Genomic DNA, 23,315 nt, shown 5'->3' with positions numbered 1-23,315 from the left:
GAAATCTCATGAAAGTCTGTTCGCTAGGACTTTGCTGGAGAGGAATTCCCTTTAAACTAAATAAAAGGGGTTTTATCAGGACGAGGAGTCAGCTTTGTCAGCTTTTGGGAAGCCTAGGTCAGAACACAACTGTGGCAGGAAAGACCGTGAAATAATAATAATAATAATAATAATAATAATAATAATAATAATAATAATAATAATAATAATAATAATAATTATTATTATTATTATTATTATTTAATTTTTATACCGCCCTTCTCCCGAAGGATTCAGGGTGGTGAACAGCCAGATAAAAACAGTACAATACACTACAATAAAATCACTATTTAAAAAACTTATTCAATATGGCTTATAAATTAAATATAAAATACATAATATAATATAAAACCCCATTTAAAATCCAATTAAAAAAACCATTTTAAGCCAGTCCTGCTCGTAAGAATAAATACGTCTTCAGCTCGCGGCGAAAGGTCCGGAGGTCAGGAAGTTGTCGAAGTCCTGGGGGAAGCTCATTCCAGAGGGTAGGTGCCCCCACTGAGAAGGCTCTCCCCCTGGGGGTCACCAGCCGACACTGTTTGGCTGACGGCACCCTGAGGAGAGTCTCTCTATGGGAGCGTACTGGTCGGTGGGAGGCATGTGGTAACAGAAGGCGGTCCCAAAGGTATCCCGGTCCTATGCCATGGAGGGCAAAGCTAACTTAACAGCTGTCTCACTCAGCAATGGAAATTTTAGATTCAGTGGTGGTCGTGCGTCGAGGACTTGCCTGTGTGAACTTAAAGACAGCCATTGTTTCAAAAGAAAGCAAGCTTTACTTCATGGAAAGCCGCGCCATCTTCCGTTAGTCAATGAATCACATTTATAGGTACCTTGTCAGTTCTCCTGTTGCTTTCTTAATCAGATGTCACCCCAAAGGCACCGGTTGCAATTAGAGATGAGAAATGGGGTTGGGAGGGGAGGAAATGTCACAACCCTCGCTCACACGGTGGGGGCCTCGTTCCGCGATCGCCACTTAAGCCCTCCCGTTCTTCCGGGAACCTGACATTTGCTAAAGACAAAACCTCCTTGGCAAATTCTCTGCAGTCCCATCTACAGTGTCGCCATGAAAGCTCAACAAAAGGCCATATTTATCCCCGGGGATGCTGCACTATAATAATATGACATTTTGTCACAAATTAATTTCAAGCCGTGGTAATATCCTTGACTTGAAAGAGGCGGTTCATTCGGAAAGGTGATTCCGAGGACTAAAGTAACTCGTCATCGCGCTAGTCTGAGCCAACGTACTTGCCGCTTGGCCAACGGTTAACAACGGGATGATCCTCTATGGAGGTTCTCCGTCATCCAGCTCCTGGTTGCTTTTTTTTTCAAGAGGCAACTGGACTTTTTGGTTTTTTCTTTGAAGACGTTTTGCTTCTCATCCAAGAAACTTCTTCAGCTCTGTCATAAGTCAAGAACTACCTGTGCATGTTTATGGAGATTCTCCGTCATCCAAGTCATGGTTGTCCCAAAGGCTTTTTCAAGAGGCAACTGGACTTTTTGGTTTTTTCTTTGAAGATGTTTCGCTTCTCATTCAAGAAGCTTCTCAGAAGCTTCTTCTTCTTAGAAGCTCCTCCTCCTGCTCCTCCTCCTCCTCTTCCTCCTCCTCCTGCTCCTCCTCTTCTTCTTCTTGGATGAGAAGTGAAACGTCTTCAAAGAAAAACCAGAAAGTCCAGTTGCTTCTTGAAAAAGCAGCTTTGGGACAATGGAATGAACACTTTCCCTATAGTTTTCCTGTAGAAAACCATCTTTTCTGACAAATTGATTGAACAGAAACCCCAGATCCTGGTTCGATAGAGCTCAGGTGAAATGGTCCTGTGGTTCCAAATGTGTCCACGGATGGAAAATGATGTCCATTCAACGTGGCTGGAACTGAGGTCGTAGAGAGAGAGAGCTCAACTCTCCTCTTCAAACTGGTGCTACTTACACGAGATACATATGTGTGCATCTAACACACACACACACACACACACACACACACACACATACACACTAGCTTCCAGAGTACACAACTTCCTAGAATGTTCTTGGAAGCCCGTTTGTGGATTCGGTCTACAGCTAGTGTGATTCCAAAGTCAGCCAAGAATTGTTGTGTCTTGCCCGCCCTCAGAGCAGCCGGGGCCTTCTTATCTGCTCCCGAACACGGAGGAATGTATGCCTCCCGGCCCCAGTCCTGGCTCCATGCCCAGACAAACTGCAGAAGAAGGAGCACCTCCCGGCCCCAGCCCTGACTCCATGCCCAGGCAAACGGAGCAGCTAGACCCCTCCCCCTCCTCCACACCATGTGAGCCTGAGGAGGGTTTATTACCAACAGCTGATTGGAGTAATCCTCGCATCAGAAGATTGGAGAGGCGGAGGCAACAGAAGGAAGGGAGGGGCAGGCCTTAATGAGTGCTGAGTCATGGAGCCACACCCCATGGCCTATATAAAGGATCTGCTTTCTGGCAGTCTCTGAGTCAGGCAAAGTCGAACTTATCTTGCTGAAGTCACTTACTGGTCTCCTGCCTGCTCTGAGGACTTTGCTAGGACTTTGGGCAGAGCTGCAGAGGCAAGCCTGATTCGGATTTCCCTGACCCGGCCGTCAGCGGAGGAGTGGGACACGACAAGAATTGTGGAGACCTTGGTGCTCTCTGAGCTTGGTTGTTTTCTTGCAGACATTTTGTTACCCAGCTAAGTAACTTCTTCGTGCCCTGAAAATATTACCTAACCGGATAATGAAACATCTGCAAGCAAACAACCAAACACAGAGAGCACCAAGGACTCTACAATTCAATCCTGAGCTACAAAGACTCTCTTTTATTCAACAAGAATTTGGTGTATTGCAGATCCATTTTTTCCCACAAGTTGAAGTACCCTTAGTACTCCTTCATGGAATGACCCCCCTCTCAACACAACTTCAAGCGTGCACGTTGTGTGCACGTTGAATTTCCTTTCGGCTGAATTCCTTCGGTGGCCTTCGTAGGTATCTGTAAAGAATGAACAAGCCTATTTCTAGGGCAACCAAAACACCCTCGCAACAAGAAATTAATTGCCAAGAATGGTTAATATGACAGGAGACTACATAAAACCCTATTATATTTCTTTGTGATTCTATTCAGTAGTGTATACTATTGCTGCATTCAAAGGCCAGGGCGATCTCCCGGGGTAAATTGCTACATTAGTTTGACATTTCTGGCTCCAATTAACCTTACATTTGAGCTATTTTCTGAGAGATATTTTTTTTCCTTCCCTCGTCTGAATTTGTGAGAAGGTTAGACGTTCACCCTCCCGATGCCGTTACAATTGTTGATATACAAGCTCACGGATAAGCTGCAAAGATCTTTCTCTACTCACCCCAGGTAAACGCGATAAATCTTGTATAAAATGGAGTTGGAGCTATCGGATTATGCACAGGTGGAGACGTGGTGGAAACATCAGCCGCGCATTTCGACCTCCGCTGCAACTCCCTTGTAACACTGCAGGCAACTCAACCCGGGGAGAAGTTGCAGGAATTGGGTATGTCTAGTTTAAAGAAAAGAAGGACTGGTGGTGACATGATAGCAGGATAGGTAGGGTAGGGTAGGGAGAATAGAAAGAACAGAACAGAACAGAACAGAACAGACATAGACTAGACTAGACTAGACTAGACTAGACTAGACTAGACTAGACTAGACTAGACTAGACTAGACTAGACTAGACTAAAATAGAATAGAATAGAATAGAATAGAATAGAATAGAATAGAATAGAATATAGACATAGACATAGACATAGATATAGATATAGGCATAGACTAGACTAGACTAGACTAGACTAGACTAGACTAGAATATAGACATAGACATAGACATAGATATACACTAGACTAGACTAGACTAGAATAGACTAGACTAAACTAGGAGTTGGAAGGGACCTTCGAGGTCTTCTAGTCCAACCCCCTGCCTAGGCAGGAAACTCTACACCACTTCAGACAAAGGGTTATCCAATATCTTCTTAAAAACTTCCAGTGTTGGAGGATTCACGACTTCTGAAGGCAAGCAATTCCACTGCTTAATTGTTCTCGTTGTCAGGAAATTTCTCCTTAGTTCTAGGTTGCTTCTTTCCTTGATGAGTTTCCACCCATTGCTTCTTGACCTGCCCTCAGGTGCTTTGGAGAATAGCTTGACTCTCTCTTTTTTGTGGCAGCCCCTGAGACTTTGTCTTGGCTTCATATGCTTCGGAGGGGGTCAACCTAGTCTCCAAAGCACCTGAAAGCAAGACACAAAGCAATAGATGGAAACTAATCAAGGGGAGAAGCAACCTGGAATTAAGGAGAAACTTCCTAACAGAGAGAACAATTAACCAGTGGAACAGCTTGCCTCCAGAAGTTGTGGATGTCCCATCACTGGAGTTTTTAAAGAAGAGACTGGAATATTGGGGAAAAATATGGGAGAAAAACTATAAATTAATGATGTCAGCATCACATAAGAGAAACACCTATAAAATGTTTTATTGTTGGCATTTACCACCGGCAAGGTTGTATGCCAATAGATCGCCACCGGCCAAAATGTATGCCAATAGATCGCCAACGTGTTGGAGATGCAACCACCAACAAGGGACATTTTATCACATGTGGTGGGCCTGCCCAAAAGCCCAGAAATATTGGATGGAAATTAAAAAATGGTTAGAAGAAATTACAGAACAAAAAATTGTGATGAAACCAGAGCTGTTCTTATTGGGTATTATAAAAGGAAATATAAGTAAAAGGACTCAATATACTTCATATTATAATGGCAGCAACAATTATATTTGCCCAGAATTGGAAATAGGAAAAACATGCCATCAAATGCAATGATAATTTAAAAAAAAGTCCTCGATTGTGCAGAAATGGATAAATTAACTATGGAGTTAAAAGATAGAGAGAAATCAGAATATTACAAAAGTTGGCATATGTGGTATCAATGGCTTGAAATGAGATGTAAAATGAATGCATAAAGATTATATAGAAAGTACATTAAATTGAAAATTGTATATATTTATGAATATGTTGTTAAAGGGTAAAAGGAATACGTAAATACATATACATATACATACATACATACATACACATACACAATAATATATGAAGAATATGTTAAATTGAAGTTAATGAAGAACAAATGTAGAATATAGCAAAAGATCTTATATACTTAAAAGTGTACATAATGTATAAAATGATAGGCCACAACTTGGATTTATGAAAGTTGAATTGTTACCGATAGCTGAAAGTTGTAAAAGTGGAAATGTGCTTTTAAAACTAAAAAAGATTAAATAAAGACTATTTTTTTTTAAAAAAAGAAGATACTAGACAGACAGCTGTCTGAAATGATACAGAGTCTCCTGCTTGAGCAGGGGGTTGGACTAGAAGACCTCCAAGGTCCCTTCCAGCTGTGTTATTGTTATTTTTGCAACTGCAGCTAAATCTATTTTGCTACACAGCCGTCACATGCTTTGTTCTTTCCAAACCCCTACGTAATATCTTAATCTGTTAACTCCTGCTTAAAGTTGTTAACTCTTCTGTTTTCCATAAAGGCATCTCGATCTATTCTATATTATTGGATACGAATGGCTGCCACTGAAAACACTTTGTAACATCCTAGGCAATTTATGTAGGAATTAGTCTTACAACGCAGAACATTGCATGCCCACTAAAGCAGGAATGACAGATGGGGGGGGGGAAACCTGTCAATTTCGATTTCTTCCCATGTCTCCATTTGGTAAGTATTTTAAGTTTAACGTTGCTGCCATTCAACTGTGGGCCTTATATTTAAACACTGATATACGTTCCAATCTCTGCATTTTTGTGCAATTTTGCCTATGGGCCCTATTTTTCCAGACAAACCTCGCAAATATATAATGCATTTCTTAAAACGTATTTTGAATCGATGTCTGCATTTTTTTATATAAGACCTTTATTATAAATCATGGGAAAGATTATTGGCAAACCTCCTTATTCAATCCACAGAAAATTTATTTATTTATTTAAAACACTCAGGTCGCTATTATATCCAATTCTTGGCAGCCACCAATCAAAAATTAAGATGGTTATCAATAAAAAAACCAAATAGTGTACTATATATCTGTTGTAACCACTTGAATCTGGGAGTAAGGAATATCTAGTTCATATATCATGTTTAGATTTTATATTATTAAATTGATTTATGGGTTTTTAGATTTTTTTGTAAATTTTAGAGGGAATATTTTTATCTATAAGTAGCCAAATTAAATAGGTTTTTTAAGGATTGTTTTTAGTTTTGTATTGTTGTTTTCTTTCTGTATTTTATTTGTGGCTGTAAATAAACCCTGAGTCCTTTGGGAGAAGGGCGGTCTATAAATAAAAATATTATTATTATTATTATTATTATTATTATTATTATTATTATTATTATTATTATTATTATTATTATTATTATATGATAGTTTCATGGTTTTTTTTGACCCAATATGGAAGTCTCAAAGGTGCTTTTTAAAGAGGCAACTGGACTTACTTGTTTTGTCGTTGTTTTAAGACGTTTCGCTTCTCATCCAAGAAGCTTCTTCAGCTCTGATTGGATGGTGGGGAAGGAAAACAAAAGAAGTCCAGTTACCTCTTGAGGCAACCTTTGGGACAACCATGACCTGGATCAGGGGTCTCCAACCTTGGCCACTTTAAGACTTGCTGGCTGGGGGATTCTGGGAGTTGAAGTCCACAAGTCTTAAAGTGGCCAAGGTTGGAGACCCCTGACTTGGATGACCTTCGAATGGTGTGGGAATATGAATGGATTTCCAGAAACAATTGCAGACTACAGGAACCATTTGCGTTTTAGTTTTGAGATACAGACAATGCAGACTCATCCCCAACAACCCGCGCCTGGGTTCAACAGGGAAGGGACACAGGACCTGCAGAAAGCACAGCTCCACAAGACAGTCCCTTTCAGCGTTTTCCACAAAGGCTCCACACGCATTTGACCCTGAGGACACAGACAAACCTCCAAGTGGCCTCAACGACCCTCTAAAAAGATGCAAAGGACCAGCTGTCTGCAAGGAGTATCAATCCTTCCGTTCCCCACCATCATCCAGCCAGAGCTAAAGAAGCTTCTTGGGTGAGAAGCGAAACGTCTTCGAAGAAAAATCAGAAAGTCCCAGTTGCCTCTTGAAAAAAGCACCTTTGGGACAACCAGGATCTGGATGACTGAGAATCCCCATACATCCAAAATGGAAGTAGATCACCTTATGAGGATATTTCTCTCTCTCTTCCTTCCTTTCTTTCTTTCTTTTTCTTTCTTTTTCTTTTTTTTCTTTCTTTTCTCTCCCTTCCTTCTTTTGTTTTCTTCTCCCTCCCTCTTTCCTTTCCTTTTCTCTTCCCTTTACTTTCTTCTCTCTCTCTTTCTTTCTTTCTTTCTCATTCATTCATTCATTCATTCATTCTTTTTCTTCCCACTCTAGCCTACAGTCCTGGGTGTCGAATAAAACAGCTGGTACTACTATTGCTATTGCTATGACAGTTGGACTGTCCCAGGGTCACGTGATCACCATTTACAACCTTCCCAGCTGGCTTCCAACAAGCAACCTGCCCCTATCTATTCTCTGCCTCCCGAGTCCCAGCTGATCGGGAGGAAATGGGGATTTTGCAGTAACTTTCCCCTAGAGTGGGAAAGAAATGGAAATTTTACAGTAGCCATCCCCTGCCATGCCACACCCACCATGCCATGCCATGCCACACCCACCATGCCATGCCATGCCATGCCACGCCCACCAAGCCACGCCACGCCCACCAAGCCATGCCACGCCCACCAAGCCACACCACGCCCACCACGCCACGCCACGCCCACCAAGCCATGACCACAGAACCAGTAGTACAAAAATTTGAATCCCACCACCACTGGTGTCATGTCCACCTTTGATCGCCAGGTGCTGCGCCGAAGCTACAAAAATAAAGACAGTGCAGAGCACAAAATTGCTTCATTTAATATGCTTAAGACGTGATTAATATACTTTGCGAGGATCAAAAAAGAAAACACATTCTCCAGAGCAGAGAGAGAAAAAGTTCAGGGCCTCTATATTGGGGGGGGGGCAGGGAGGAAATTAAATAAATTCAAATAAAGTGCAAGAGCACCACCCTGTGGCCAAGATTAAAAGGTTCATCCTTTTCCTTCACCTTTAAAAAGCAGGAGCAGAGTTTTCAGAATAAGGAATCTTTTCAAGCTAATGAATGGGGTGAGTTTTGCCTGATTTAGATCACCTGAAATGAATACCATCTCCAAAGCTTTTCCTCATAATGCAATTAATGATTTGCCACCCTATCGTGCCAAGGATTGAGGTTCCCCAAATCTTTTTAGTTTTGATTTTCAAAATAACTTCAGCACGAGATGGTTCTCCTCCTAATCTATGCTGAGCCAAGCCTGCCATTTTTTATAGTTCCTTCCTAATACGTTCTAGAATAGAATAGAATAGAATAGAATAGAATAGAATAGAATAGAATAGAATAGAATTCTTTATAGGCCAAGTGTGATTGGACACACAAGGAATTTGTCTTGGTGCATATGCTCTCAGTGTACATAAAAGAAAAGATACATTCATCAAGAATCATAAGGTACAACACAGAATAGAATAGAATAGAATAGAATAGAATAGAATAGAATAGAATAGAATAGAATAGAATAGGATAGAATGAATTCTTTATTGGCCAAGTGTGATTGGACACACAAGGAATTTGTCTTGGTGCATATGCTCTCAGTGTACATAAAAGAAAAGATACCTTCATCAAGAATCATAAGGTACAACACAGAATAGAATAGAATAGAATAGAATAGAATAGAATAGAATAGAATAGAATGAATTTTTTATTGGCCAAGTGTGATTGGACACACAAGGAATTTGTCTTGGTGCATAAGCTCTCAGTGTACATAAAAGAAAAGATACCTTCATCAAGGTACAACACTTACAACACTTAATGATAGTCATAGGGTACAATTAAGCAATCAGGAAACAATCAATTACAGAATAAATTATAAGGATACAAGCAACAAAGTTAGTCATACAGTCATAAGTGGAAGGAGATGGGTGATGGGAATGATGAGAAGATTAATAGTAGTGCAGATTTAGTAAATAGTTTGACAATGTTGAGGGAATTATTTCTTTAGCAGAGTGATGGCATTCGGGGAAAAACTGTTCTTGTGTGTAATTGTTCTGGTGTGCAGTGCTCTATAGCGTTGTTTTGAGGGTAGGAGTTGAAACAGTTTATGTCCAGGATGTGAGGGATCTATAAATATTTTCACAGCCCTCTTTTTGACTCATGCAGTATACAGGTCCTCAATGGAAGGCAGGTTGGTAGCCATTGTTTTTTCTGCAGTTCTAATGATCCTCTGAAGTTTGTGTCTGTCTTGTTGGGTTGCAGAACCAAGCCAGACAGTTATAGAGGTGCAAATGACGGACTCAATAATTCCTCTGTAGAACTGGATCAGCAGCTCCTTGGGCAGTTTGAGCTTTCTGAGTTGGCGCACAAAGAACATTCTTTGTTGTGCTTTTTTGATGACGTTTTTGAAGTTAGCTGTCCATTTTAGGTTAATTATCCTTCTAGTGGCTTATTTTACTTTAAATTATTAGACTAAATGGCACTGACAATGTTTGTACTCGTGCTGTTTGGCTGATTAACAGACCTAATGAACGTTACAAGCCATGCTAGCTCAGTTTAGAAGACCATGAATTACAAAGATTTCACAACGTTGAATTCCAGATACCTTTGCATTCTTTTTTTCCCCTTTTTCCTTTTTACAGATAAAAGCTCACTAATCCACTGTCCCTTGTTCCCCAGATCAGAAGTGTTAATTCTTCCTACAAAGTACTGTACAAAGTTAGCACCCACCCGTCCTAGAAGAATGAAATACAGTAGCGGCCAAAATTGTTGAAACCTTTGGGAAAAGTGTATTTTCTAAAACTAGCTAATAACATCACTTTTTGGGGGGAATAGTACCATCAAATTATATATCAATGGAAAGATAATTTAATCAAGAATGTAATGCAATAACTTTTATGAAGGATTTGCTATTAGAATAGCACTTACAGTATAAAGAAGAAAAGTGAAACACATAGAAAAAACAAAAGATACAAAAATGATCACCATGGAAAAAATGAGATATACAAAAATTATCACGTCAGTTAATCCTTAGTTGGGTAACGTTTAGCATGAATGACGGCCTTACATCTTCCCATGGAGTGAACCAAGTCTTTTAGTTCTGCAGCTGTTCTAATGTGAAACCAAGATTGAATGATGGCTTCTATTAACTGGGTTTTATTGCTGGGTTGCTTCTGACTAACAAGTTTCTTTAGTTGGCTCCATAGATTTTCAATTGGATGAAGGTCTGGGCTATTCCCAGGCCATTCTAGCAGTGGAATAGGATTATCTTGAAACTCCAAAATAGTGTTATTAGCCATCAAACCTCAAAAATACACTTTTCCCAAAAGGTTTCCACAATTCTGGTCACTACTGTATTTTAGGAAATATTTAAAAGACAGAATATTATATTTCCCCTAAAAGAGAAATAGAAATCTTAAGGGAGATAGAAACCCAGAGCTTCAGCTCCTTGCCCCCAGCAGATATTTGATGCACATTGAGCAGGATTTCCTTTTTTCTAGAGAATGTAAATTGCACGGCAGAGCTGATCATTAGAAATACCAGTTCGCTTGAACTGGTAGCATTTTTTTTTTACTACCAGTTTGCCTGAACCGGTAGCATTTATTACTACTGGTTCAGGTGAACTGGTCCGAACCGGTTGTCGAGCCTCGTCCGCCGCATCCGCTGCTCAACACAAAAAATTACGGATAGACGAAGAACGGCATGTTAGGGAATGGGTGGAGCCAGACATACCTGATGCAAAGGGGGATTCACGGGTGACAGGAGACACCGATACTTGGAGGTATGAGTGGTGACGGTGGCACAAAGGGTCTGGGATCGGGGCCGGAGCTGCTATTCAGATGCTGCCTGATGACAGAACAGGGAGGAATGGGAGCGGCTCGTGTGATCTATGCCACTAACCAGCTGAGCTGATTCACCGGGAACTCGGATAATTGGAGAGAAGTGGCTACGCCTTGAAAACGGGCGCTGAGAGGCGGAAGCTCTCAGCACCAACTTTAAAGTTGACAGACTCTGTTTGACTTGTAGACAGCTTGTAGCAACATTAAACCAAAGTTTCACGACTATCCAGAGTTCGCTGAAACATTCATTTGGCTCAGCACAGGTGTGGCCAGGCAAGCCGAGACCGGTAGCATTTCACCCCTGCCCCATTGGGCCCTCAAACTATCTGGCAGAGTCGGGTCTCCAGGCTCCTGCAGGTCAGAAGGATGGGGTACGATGTTCCAAAGGGTAGGAGCCACAGCAGAGGACCTTCTCCTGGATCCCGCCAGCCAGAATTCCTTGCCTGACGGGGACTATAGCAGGCCTCCTCTGCCAGTGCAGGCCCAGTGGGAGGATAATTCATTTAAGCTATTTGGAAAATTTATATAGCTGCCTACTCGCTCCCAGCAACTCTAGGCAGCTTACAAACAATAAAACACAGAAGTATAGAAAAAGAAAGTAAAAGTAAAAAATAACCACCCATCCCCCAACGACCACATATATTTATTTATTGATTGATTGATTGATTGATTGATTGATTGATTGATTGATTTATTAAATTTTTATACCGCCCTTCTCCCAAGGGACTCAGGGCGGTGTACAGCCAAAAGATAAAAAACATAAAAAATATACAATTAAAACAACAATTTAAGACCGAGCATATTAGAAAAATGGCCAATTAAAAGATTTAAAATTTAAAATTACAAACCCTAAAATAATAAAACCCTGGTTAAAAGATTTAAAAATATTTAAAAAATATTAAGCCAGTCCCACTTGAATAAATAAATGCGTTTTCAGCTCACGGCGAAAGGTCCGAAGGTCAGGCAATTGACGCAATCCAGGGGGAAGTTCGTTCCAGAGCGTAGGAGCTCCCACAGAGAAGGCCCTACCCCTGGGGGCCGCCAGCCGACATTGTTTGGCGGACGGCACCCTGAGAAGACCCTCTCTGTGTGAGCGTACGGGTCGGTGGGAGGCATGAGGTAACAGCAGGCGGTCCCGTAAGTACCCGGGCCCTAAGCCATGGAGCGCTTTGAAGGTGGTAACCAATATAGTCAAACAAGCCACTTGATGGGCTCCTTCCCAACTCTGGTTTCCCCAGGCCTGCTGGCAAAATCAGAGCCTTACAAAAGAATGTAAAATGGGAGCCAGCCTAATTTCAGAAGGGGTAATTTTTCAAAGAGAGGGAGCCACCAAGGAGAAGGCCCTTCTTCTGGATCCCGCCAGATGTACCTCCTTAGGTGATGGGCCCACAACATTCCTTACCTATCAGCTCTAGTGGGCTTCAGGGTTCCAAGCAACACCCCCAATGAAAAAAGACTCCGAGGCTTGAGTTTCCTCAAAGTTTCCTTTTATTAGGCATGTCATATGGGCACATCTGGGAAAACCCGAATCTGAAAGCTTCCAGGTTTTCCCCACACAAAAGAAAGTCCAAGTCCCTGCCCAATACCCACATGTCCATCTCACAGTCCAATCAATGCACCGTCCCAACTGGAGATGCCTCCCAGTCATGCCATTCCAGGTGCAGGGCAAGACGTCCTTGACTCTCTGAGAAAGGAATGTTATTATGGCTAGATATCCCTGCAACTCTATGCAATCCCCCCTCCCAATTCCCCACAGCACTGAGTGTGGCAGCCCTGAAGAGCCAAAGAAAAAGATGGCCTCCAGGGCTGACAATGAGTAGGGTACACTCAGGGTTGAAATCCAGCAGGTTCTGACAGGTTCTGCAGAACCGGTAGCGGAAATTTTGAGCAGTTCGGAGAACCAGCAGTGGAAATATTGAGTACTTTGGAGAACCGGCAAATACCACCTCTGGCTGGCCTCAAAGTGGGGTGGGAATGGAGATTTTGCAATATCCTTCCCCCAGGAATGGGGAGGGAATGGGGATTTTGCAGTATCCCTCCCCTGGTGTGGGGTGGGATTGGAGATTTTTGCAGAATCCTTCCCCTGCCACACCCACTAAGCCACGCCCACAGAACCGGTAGTAAAAAAAAATTGGACTTCACCACTGGGTACGGTGGATGTGACTAGTAAAAGGGGTCCCTCAGATAACCCTATCTCAAGCCATGAAGGGCTTTAATGGTGTGATGTCCCGGGACAAAGCACAAAGGCCACACAGCTGGCTGAAAGTTCAAACCCCCCTTGAACGCTCCAAATTTCCCCAAACGCTCCCACGTTCTTGGCAAGTTCCAGAGCAAAGTGTGCGTGCATACACACACACACGGCAGCCTCTGGCTGCGTGCAGTCCAGCAAAAGAAAGGAACAGGGAAATGAGTCCACGAAGCAAGGAAGAAGCAAGCAGTCCTGCAAACTCCAAATGTCTTCAACAGCACACAAAACTCTACAAGTCCAGCATTTGTTCCCGACAAATGCCCCTCCCCACAGCATCTCCTTAAATCTCAGTCCCCAGGTGTGCCTTGTGAAGAGGGGGCGGGGCACTCTCCTCCCCAGTTGTTCGGTTGGTTTGCACTGTTTCTGCCTTCTCTCCACTCTCCGTGCTCGGGGATCAGGAGGGGGCGGTCCTTGCCCATTGCCTGAGCTCCATTGCTCCTCGTTTCTACTGCCTTCCCTCTGTTGGTCGTCCTGGCCCCGTTCCTCCCTGCTAACAAGCCGTCCCAATCCTGAGGGGTCCTGGGCTGCCTCGGCCTGCTCCTCCCCACATTCAACCAAAGCCAACAAAGCCACCCACTCAATCTCCATCTGCTCCAGCTCCAGCTCATCCTCCTCTGCAGATTCAGGGTCTGACGGGGGCATGACAAAAAGTGACAACCAGCACCTTGAATTGTACCTGATGGATTTTGAACCAGGTGAAGCTTCTGGATGCTTTTCAAGGGCAGCCCCATGTCGAGCGTGTTGTAGTAGTCAAGATGGGAGGTGATTAGGACAGAAATGATCTTATGGACATCATAAGAAAAATGCAATGCATGTGTAACATTTCCCAATATGAACATTGTCTCATTGATGCTTTATAATGGCTCTGTTAAACAGGTCATTTTAATGGAACCTGTGTCACAACAGCAAGGCGTAGAAAAATGTAGAGCAGTGATTTTCAAGGATCACTCAAGATATGTGGACTTCGACTCCCAGAATTCCTCACCTAGACTGGCTGGGGAATTCTGGGAGTTGAAGTCCACATATCTTGAGTGATTCTTGAGAATCACTGCTCTACATTTTTCTACGCCTTGCTGCTGTGACACTCAATCACTGGGGAACTCTGGGAGTTGAACTCCACATCTCTTCAAATTGCCAAAGTGGAAAAACACTGGACAGAGTCACCTAAATATTTCAATCGATGAAGAAATATTCACTAGAGATTTCCTAACTTGCTACCTGATCCTCAGATTTTGCGTGTTTTCTCTTACTTCTGCCGTTTACAGAAATTAGGACATTGTCCTCAAGTGCTTCGCGACACTGTCTTCAGCTGGTTCTTCTCTGCTCGTTCTTTTCTTCAATTTTTTTGCTTCTTCAGCTTTCAACTGAACTTGAAGTTCATCGCTCTGAGAAGGAAGGCCTGGGACCCCTCTACGGTCACCCAGATGTGCCGTGGGTTGGTCTGGCGGTGCTCCAAGATGTGGGATACAGCCAGGACTCTTAAAATAGAAACAGAATAACAAGCAGAATAACGAGCAGAACAACTAACAGAAAAACCAACAAAATAACATAGTAGGAAGTGACCTGGTGTCAAACTCAAGGCCTGAGGGCTGGATACGGCCCGCAGGGTGCTTAGATCTGGCCCATGGGGCCGCTCTAGAAACTGGCTCGCGTTGTTTCTGCGAGCAAAAATGGAGCTCAGGAAGGAGCTCCATTTTTGCTGTCAGAGAGTTGCAGGAGGCTGTCACAGCCGAAAATGGAGTAAGATAAGAGTAGGAATAGGAATAGGAATAGGAATAGGAATAGGAGTAGGAGTAGGAGTAGGAGTAGGAATAGGAATAGGAATAGGAATAGGATATGGAAGGGACCTTGGAGGTCTTCCAGGCCAACCCCCTGCTTAGTCTACCATGAGCTGACTCTGCCCACTGCCAGGAGTTCGACCCTGACCAGCTCAAGGTTAACTCAGCCTTTCATCCTTCCGAGGTGGGTAAAATGAGGACCCAGATTGTTGGGGGGAACTAAGCGGTCTGGAACCCGCTTAGAGAGGGCTGTAAAAGCACTGTGAAGCGGTATATAAGTCTAAGTGCTATTGATATTGCTAATATAAAGAGAAATTTAGCCAAAACTACTTTGTTATATTATTACTATTGTTACCAATAACCTGTGTTAATATTCTTTACTGTCTTTTCTTTGTTTTTTCTTTTGTAAGCGGCATACCCTGACAATACACTGTGTTCAAAATGTTTATGAATTAAAAAAAATATGAAGCACACAGATTACACAGGCACCAATTTTATCAGCTCACTGTATTTATCCGTCCATCCTCAGCTTCACCATCTTGACCCTTTGGCATGGGAGAACTTCGGTCCGCATCTGGAAGAGACATTCCTTGTCAGTAGCTCTGGGAAGGCGCCTCGTAACGTTGAACAGTTGCTAACAACTGTTCAGAATTACCTGCTCAAGACTTCAATCCAGGGGTGAAATGCTCCCGGTTTGGCCTGGATCACCCGATCTGGCAGCGGGTGGTTCGGAGAACCAGTAGCAAAAATCCCTGCCCCACCCCCATACCCAGCTGAGCCGCACAATTATCAAAGGTTTTTTTTTTTTAACTTTTAAAAGCATTTTAAAAGTAAAAAAAAAAGCCTCTGATGATCGCGCAGCTCAGCTGGGATCGTCAGAACCTTTTAAAAGCATTTTTTCTACAACCTCTTTGGCCAAAGAGGTTGTAAAAAAATGCTTTTAAAAGGTTCTGGTGATCAGGCAACTCAGCTGGAATCGTCAGAACCCTTTAAAAGCCTTTAAAAGGCTCCTCTGGCGATCCCAGCTGAGTTGCGTGATCATCAGAGGCTTTTAAAAGCATTTTTTTACAACCTCTTCAGCTGTAGAGGTTGTAGAAAAAATGCTTTTAAAAGTAAAAAAAAAAAAAGTTGGCCATGCCCACCCAGTCACATTACACCCCCCCCCATCAAGCCACTCCCACAGAACCGGTAGTAACAAATTTTACATTTCACCCCTGCTTCAATCCCTGCCAAAGTGCAACACTCACTGCAACAAGAAAATCCGGATTCTAAATCAAGTCATTTAGGATAAAAATCAATGTTTTTTTTAAAAAAAAATTAAAAAATCAGATTTTTAAAATTTAAATCGGATTTTTTTTTATTTTTATCCAATTTATTTTAATGAAATGCTTTTGGAATAAAAAAATCTATCTAAAGATAGTTTTCTATTTAAGATATATTAATAATTTAGTTTATTCAGCATGAAATGGAGCTTAGTTATGTATCAGGAGCAGTAGTGGGTTTCAAAATTTTTTACTACCGGTTCTGTGGGAGGGGTTTGGTGGGCGTGGCATGGCTTGGTGGGCGGGGCATGGGAAAGATACTGTAAAATCTCCATTCCCTCCCCAATCCAGGGGAAGGTTACTGCAAAATCCCCATTTCCTCCCGATCAGCTGGGACTCGGGAGGCAGAGAATAGATGGGGGTGGGGCCAGTCAGAATTTTTACTGCCGGTTCTCAGAACTACTCAAAATTTCTGTTACCGGTTCTCCAGAACTGGTCAGAACCTGCTGAAACCCACCTCTGATCAGGAGGTTGTATATTCTGCAATATTGGGACTGTTGGTGAGTCAACAGCGGATCAGAGGAGGAGCCGCTGCGGGATAGAGATGCTCTTTAAAAATTATGATTTAAATCGAGTTGATTTATATCAAGCCTTTTTACTAGGGATTTAAATCGTGATTTAAATCGACTTGATTTAAATCTAGTCCACCCTCTTTAGGATTTGCAAGCTGCAAATATTTCTCCTGGCCAGCTGTAGACATCTGCCACTAGATGACACTAGTGGTGCAACATACAATCCTGCACTGGCGTTAAGGGTGGGGAAGGGGAAGGTTTTGAGACAGCATACAGAATATTGTTTCCATCCCATAATATGCAGTCAGAATGGCTTGGGCATGGAGATGTGGTTGCACTGATCTCCTCTGAGACACAAAGCAGCTATCTTTTTGGTTTCCCTTGAAAAATTTTATTAAGCTTCAGCAAAAGAGAAAATAAAAAGGATTAAGCTTCAGCAAAAAAATAAAATTAAAAAAAGCAGAGAGGAAGTAGGAAGAGCAGATTTCTAGTTCCCTGGAAGTATCTAACAAGTTAACTACTGATTTGGCCATCATATGAGTTTTGTGCATGCACGAGTGCCTTTTTAATCTGTTCCCTTGTATTATTTCGCTGTTACTTTTTTTTTTAATGGGTTTCTTGTTTCAACAGCAAGTGATTTTGTCAGAAGGCAAAAAAAAAGTGAAACGGTAAAAGACTTACAATAAAATAAATGCAGATCAAAATGGGAAGGATCTAGGGCACGGGTGGGCCACTAAGGCCCCCTTTGTAACTTGTGGACTTCAATTCCCAGAATTCCTGAGCGATTCAGGTTTAGGAATTCTGGGAGTTGAATGCTGGCTCACCAATTCTGGGAGTTGAAGTCCAGAGGTCATAAAGGTATCATAGTTGCTCACCTCTGGATCTAAAGAAATCCCACAGGAAATAACGCTGGGAAATCTACTGATTATTTGTGATAGGTAACAACAACAGAATGAGCTGGATATCTCGGAAAGATATCAGACTCAAGACAACCTGTGATAAAATAAATTAATCATAGAGAGGGCCCAGTTGGGTACCGTGATTAAAAGCAGGAGCTATATTTGCCAAGACTGACTCTAAAAACAGGCAATACTTGCGTCCAGTAACAAAGAGCATTTGGGAAGTTTGCAAGGCAAGTAGTCCTCGCAGTTGCGACAGTGACAAAAAAAGTAACTTTGCAACCCATCTTCACGTTTGGGAGCTTCGCAGGTCTGTAAAGCAAAGGAAAACTGAAGTTTGATCAAAAGCACAGGTGCTGTTTCGCATAGCAATTGCTTTGCTTACTAACCAAATGGCCGTTCCCAGTTGGGATCACTCAGCAGTGAACTACATTCACACTGACTCTTACATAGATGTTTTTACAGACTTGGGAAGGTAGTAAATGCAAGGACTGGTCGCTAAAGTTACTTTTTTTTAATCACCGTCGTCGCTCCGAGCAATCACTAAACAAGGCAGTCGCTAAGCGAGGAGTATTGTGTGGCAAAGATCATCTTAGCCATACAAAGTTAAGTTTTTCAAGGTTCTCCATTAGTTTTATGCTGTAAAAGTATGTCAGGGAAAAAAAACACCAGTTAAGTTTGAAACTTGGGACTTGAAGTTAAATATTGCATTTGTGGGATGCTGATTCTGAAGAGAATCAGATACAGCAGCTACTGCAGTGCAAAACACATCTGCCAAAATTTCCTAAAAAAGTGATTTATTGCTCAAATATTCTCAAGAGGCCCTCTGCCATTTTTACACTCAGTTGTGAAGGATATAAATGAACAGGTGTATGGAATATCGCCGTTCTTCCACTCACTTGGTCCAAGCTGGATTTTTAGCCAGATGTTAACGCGCTGGGTCCAGTCCCCGGGTGCTTCCACTTCCCACAGCCGAGGCTGCTGTTTTGGGTAAGTCTCCAAGAACTTTTGACAAACTAAATAGGGAAGAAAGACAAAGAACGCAAGAAGTAATGATGTACAGTCCTACCTCGGTATTCAACTGCTTCACAACTGGTCAAATTCGGTATTCGACACATTTTGAAGCAGAAATCTCGTCCTGGCACTCGTCTTTCTCCTGGAAGTTGACGTGCAAGGAAGAACATAGCTGTGCCAAGGTTCCAAGTAATACATCCCCTTCAATGAGAACTCCGAGGCAGGCAAAGTCCTTGAAGAACATTTTATGGGGACATATCAAATTGGCACAGACTTGGTAGAAAACCAGCTCTAAGTTTCCGCCGGTTTTACACCCAATTAAAAATAAAACATTGTCACTTCCCCCCAGAGTCTCCAGTCACATGGTCCAATCAGCGCACAGTCCAGTTGCTAGGTGTCCTCAGTCTCCATCTTTCAAACACCTGCACGAAGGGGAAAACCAGGGGTGAAATGCTCCCGGTTTGGACCGGATCGTGTGATCCGGTAGCGATGGGGGCGGGTAGTTCGGAGAACCGGTAGCAAAAATCCCTGCCCACCCCACCCCGCCCATGCCCACCCAATCGCCCGGTCCCCACTTGTCTACTTGCTGCTTCTTTCGGGCTCACTCCTGCCTTGCTTTGCTTCAGCTGCTGCAATCAATGGCATCAGCTAGCAACTGAATCTGCCTGACTGCAATCCATCTCAACACAACTCTGCATTGACGACAGGAAAGGCATCCGGCCAGTTAACACTCAGCTCCATTCGTGTTGCCCAGGCTCCACCCTCCAAGGAATTATGGGGTCATTAAAAGATGATGATGCAAGAAAATTCCCTGGAGGAAGCAATTATGCTTCAAAGTGTTAGCAATAAAAGCAAACCTGAAAAGAACACAAGTGGTTGGACACCATCAAAGCTGACAGCAAACAGAACATAGAACAACTCAAAGAAGTAGTGCAAGATTGGAAGATGTGGAGATACCTGCCCCATAGAATCGTCAAGAGTCAGACACGGACCCAATGGAGAACATCATCATTAATGATGTACAAATTCTTGCTACCTCCAAGACCTGCTCCCTTCCAATCTCTCCACCTGGAGTTATTTCTTGCTTCCTGTTGTGGTCCGTCAGCAGCCTACGGAGCTGGCAACAGAGTCGGACAGCAGTGAGGCTGAGGTGAGGCCAGGGCCATCAGGAAGTGAGGTGCAGACTCCAGAGCTTCCAGAGACTGATAGCAGTGAGGCAGAGGAAGAGGAGGAGCCTGTTCCTAATGCATGCATGAGAAGAGCTGCCAGAAGGCAAGAGCAGCTCAAGCAGAGAGGACAACTCGGGAGTAGGGCCAAGAGATGATTGGCCCCTCCCATAAGAATTAAAACAGACCAGCAATGGCGTTTGGGCTTTGCCGGAAAACAACGTTGTAGCTGCGTCTTCTGCTTCGTCTATTTCTTTGTTTTTGTGGCTTCTGGACAATTGCCGAAAAGGGCCTTTGGAAGTTTGCCTAATTGGACTAAGGTTTGTGAGGTAACTGAGGAATTTGTGTTGGGAGGCATTTGTTTTACTTTGAGTTGAATGACGCTGAGAATGAAGTAATTCCCAGCTGTTCGAATAAAGTTTGTTTTTCCATGGACTGAGTGTCTTACTACCTACTTGGGCCTGGGTCACAACAGTTCCTATCCAAAGGATCACAACAGTCACTTCTGTAGGCCCTCAAAATGGGGACAATACCTCAAAGCCAAAAGGATTAAACGCGCTGGGTGGATCATTCCTTTTTGCAAAGACAAAAATATGCTGCAGTTTATTACAGAGAATCCTCAACTGACGACCACAATTGAGCCCAAAATTTGTGTTAAGTGAGACGTTCCGTCAGTGAGTTTTGCCCCATTTTGCTACTTTTTTCTTTGTTAAGTGAATCGTTGCGTTTGTTAAAATTAGTGACACGGTTGTTAATTGAATCGGGCTCCCCCATTCTGACTTTGCTTGTCAGAAGGTCGCAAAGGGGTATCCCGCCACCCCAGGTTTCCGTGACCGTCATAAATATGAGTCGGTTGCCGAGTGTCCGAATTTAATTCACGGGGCTGCTGGAAATGCTGCAACAGTCCCAAGAGTGAGAAATGGTCATAAGTTACTTTTTTTTTTTTCAGTGCTCTTTGGGGTTCTCTCCTGCTTGAGCAGTGGGTTGGACTAGAAGACCTCCAGGGACCCCTCCCAACTCTATTGTTCTGTTATTCTTCTCGCTGTGTTCCAACAACCGTTTAGGAGAAAACAGCAGGGAGAAATTACCGTTTTCTGTCTGGAATTGACCCTTTAACACCGCGACTTGCATGTTTTATTTCACTTCATTTAATATCTGAGCCAGTGAAGCAGCTTTAAGAATGTGATTTGATGAATGCTGGCCTGGGACTTCTAAGGATTCCTGTGTAACATTTACTAACAACATTTGGAAGCAGTGAAAACTCCTGTCTGGAAAGTTTGATTTATGGCTTCCGGTCAACTCTCAGTTTTTCTTCACACAGCATCTGGGCCTCCCCACTTCTTCAAAAAAAAGGAAAGGAAAAGCCATTTATCGGAGGAGACACTGCACAGCTGTTTATAAGGGGAAGAGCTTCCAACAGTATGACTAATGTCAGAGATTATTCCAACAAACATAAGTTGAGAAAGATTGCATTGAAGACAGCCCTGGGAATTTCCTGTTTTAGGAACGAACAGCCATCTTCATTATCTATCTGCTGCAACTCAAAATGTAGATCCCGACATACAACCGGTTGCTTAGCAACCATTTTGAAGTTATGATTCCCCCCCCCCCCCCGAAAAGGGACTTACAACCTAATTCTGAAGTTTTGGATGCCAGGACGCACCCACCCCCTCCCAGTGGTCAAGTGGCCACATTTCAGACACTCAGCAAACAGCCAAAATGAACAGCTGTTTTGCAACATCCCGCATTGATGGTGGTTAGAATGCAGGATTGCTAGCTAATTCTGCTGACAGCCAGCAGTTCGATCCTGACAGGCTCAGGCTTGACTCAGCCTTCCATGCTTCCGAGGTGGGTAAAAGGAGGACCCAGTTGGTTGGGGGCAAGAGGCTGACTCTGTAAATCGCTTACAGAGGGCTGTAAAAGCACTGTGAAGCAGTATATAAATCTAAGTGCAATTGCATTCTATTCTATTCTACTTTCTGTTTTATTCTATTCTATTCTATATTCTATATTCTATATTCTATATTCTATATTCTATATTCTATATTCTATATTCTATATTCTATATTCTATATTCTATATTCTATATTCTATATTCTATATTCTGCTCTGCTCTGTTCCGCTCCACTCCGCTTTGTTCCGTTCCGTTCCATTCCATTCCATTCCATTCCATTCCATTCCATTCTATTCTATTATTCTATTCTATTCATTCCAATTACCGTATATACTCGAATATAAGCCGATCCGAGTATAAGCCGAGGTCCCCAATTTTACCCCAAAAACTGGGGTAAACTGGGGACTCGAGTATAAGCCGAGGGTGGGAAATGAGGCACCTACCGGTTGGGGAAACCCTCCCTCCCTCAGCTGAGAAGGCTGGCGGCTCCCGCCCGCCTCTCACTGCACCGGCAGGGCTTCCCCGCGCCGTCCGGTAAAATGTGAAAAAAAGAAGAAGAAAAAAACTCGAGTATAAGCCGTATATACTTGAGTATAAGCCGAGGGGCTTAAAAAAAAAAACAACTCGAGTATAAGCCGTATAGACCCGAGTATAAGCCGAGGGGACGTTTTTCAGCACAAAAAACGTGCTGAAAAACTCGGCTTATACTCGAGTATATACGGTATTCCTATTCTATTCTATTCTATTCTATTCTATTCTATTCTATTCTATTCTATTCTATTCTATTCTATTGCCATGGTGGCACAGTAGTTAGAATGGAGTATTGCAGGCTGACTCTGCCCACTGCCAGCAGTTTGATCCTGACAGGCTCAAGGTTGACTCAGCCTTCCATCCTTCCAAGGTTGGTAAAATGAGGACCCAGATGGTTGGGGGGGCAAGAGACTGACTCTGTAAGCTGCTTAGAGAGGGCTGTGAAAGCACTGTGAAGCAGTATATAAGTCTGAGTGCTATTGCAATTGCGTTCTATTCTATTCTATTCTATTCTATTCTATTCTATTCTATTCTATTCTATTCTATCCTATCCTATCCTATCCTATCCTATCCTATCCTATCCTATCTTATCCTATTTTCTGTTCTGCTCTATTCTATTCTATTCTTTCATTAATCTACTCTAGTCTACTGCATGGAGGGGCAGGGGCTAGAATGCAGGAATTGTAGGCTAATTCTGCTGACTGCCAGCAGTTCAACTCTCACCTGCTCAAGCCTGATTCAGCCTTCCATCCTTCTAAGGTCAGTAAAATGAGGACCCAGATTGTTGGGGACAATATGCCGACTCTATAAACTGTTTAGAAAGGACTGTAAAGTACTGTGAAGCGGTATATAGGTGTAGGTGCTACTGCTATTTACGTTGTTTTTGCCAAAAGCTGTTTTTTTTTGGGGGGGGGGTTACTTCTGATTTTCTGCAAAAATGCTCCATAGCTAGCAAACAATGGGCAATC

At 42.8% G+C, this 23,315-nt stretch overlaps 1 protein-coding gene across 14 annotated transcripts in view; it reads right to left on the bottom strand.

Annotated features, from left to right (window-relative positions):
• Positions 1 to 23,315, bottom strand: part of LOC131184546 (protein FAM169B-like) — a 286,013-nt gene that overhangs the window by 206,358 nt on the left and 56,340 nt on the right. For 11 of the 14 annotated variants that reach the window (XM_058155969.1, XM_058155972.1, XM_058155974.1 and 8 more), the window contains 3 exons: positions 18,642 to 18,758; positions 15,516 to 15,583; positions 14,281 to 14,709 (listed from right to left, as the gene is read on the bottom strand). In XM_058155969.1, coding sequence (XP_058011952.1) covers positions 14,500 to 14,709; positions 15,516 to 15,583; positions 18,642 to 18,758 — 395 coding nt within the window. In that variant the 3' untranslated portion in view covers positions 14,281 to 14,499. Of the gene's footprint in view, positions 1 to 12,235; positions 12,668 to 14,280; positions 14,710 to 15,515; positions 15,584 to 17,566; positions 18,055 to 18,641; positions 18,759 to 23,315 lie in introns of those variants that run through there. The other 3 variants (XM_058155966.1, XM_058155967.1, XM_058155978.1) reach the window with 3 other exon arrangements.

The sequence above is a fragment of the Ahaetulla prasina genome, chromosome 13 (assembly GCF_028640845.1).
Source record: "Ahaetulla prasina isolate Xishuangbanna chromosome 13, ASM2864084v1, whole genome shotgun sequence".
NCBI lineage: Eukaryota > Metazoa > Chordata > Lepidosauria > Squamata > Colubridae > Ahaetulla > Ahaetulla prasina.
The sequence above is the reverse complement of the archived record's forward strand: the minus strand, read 5'-3'. Positions and strand labels throughout refer to the sequence as shown.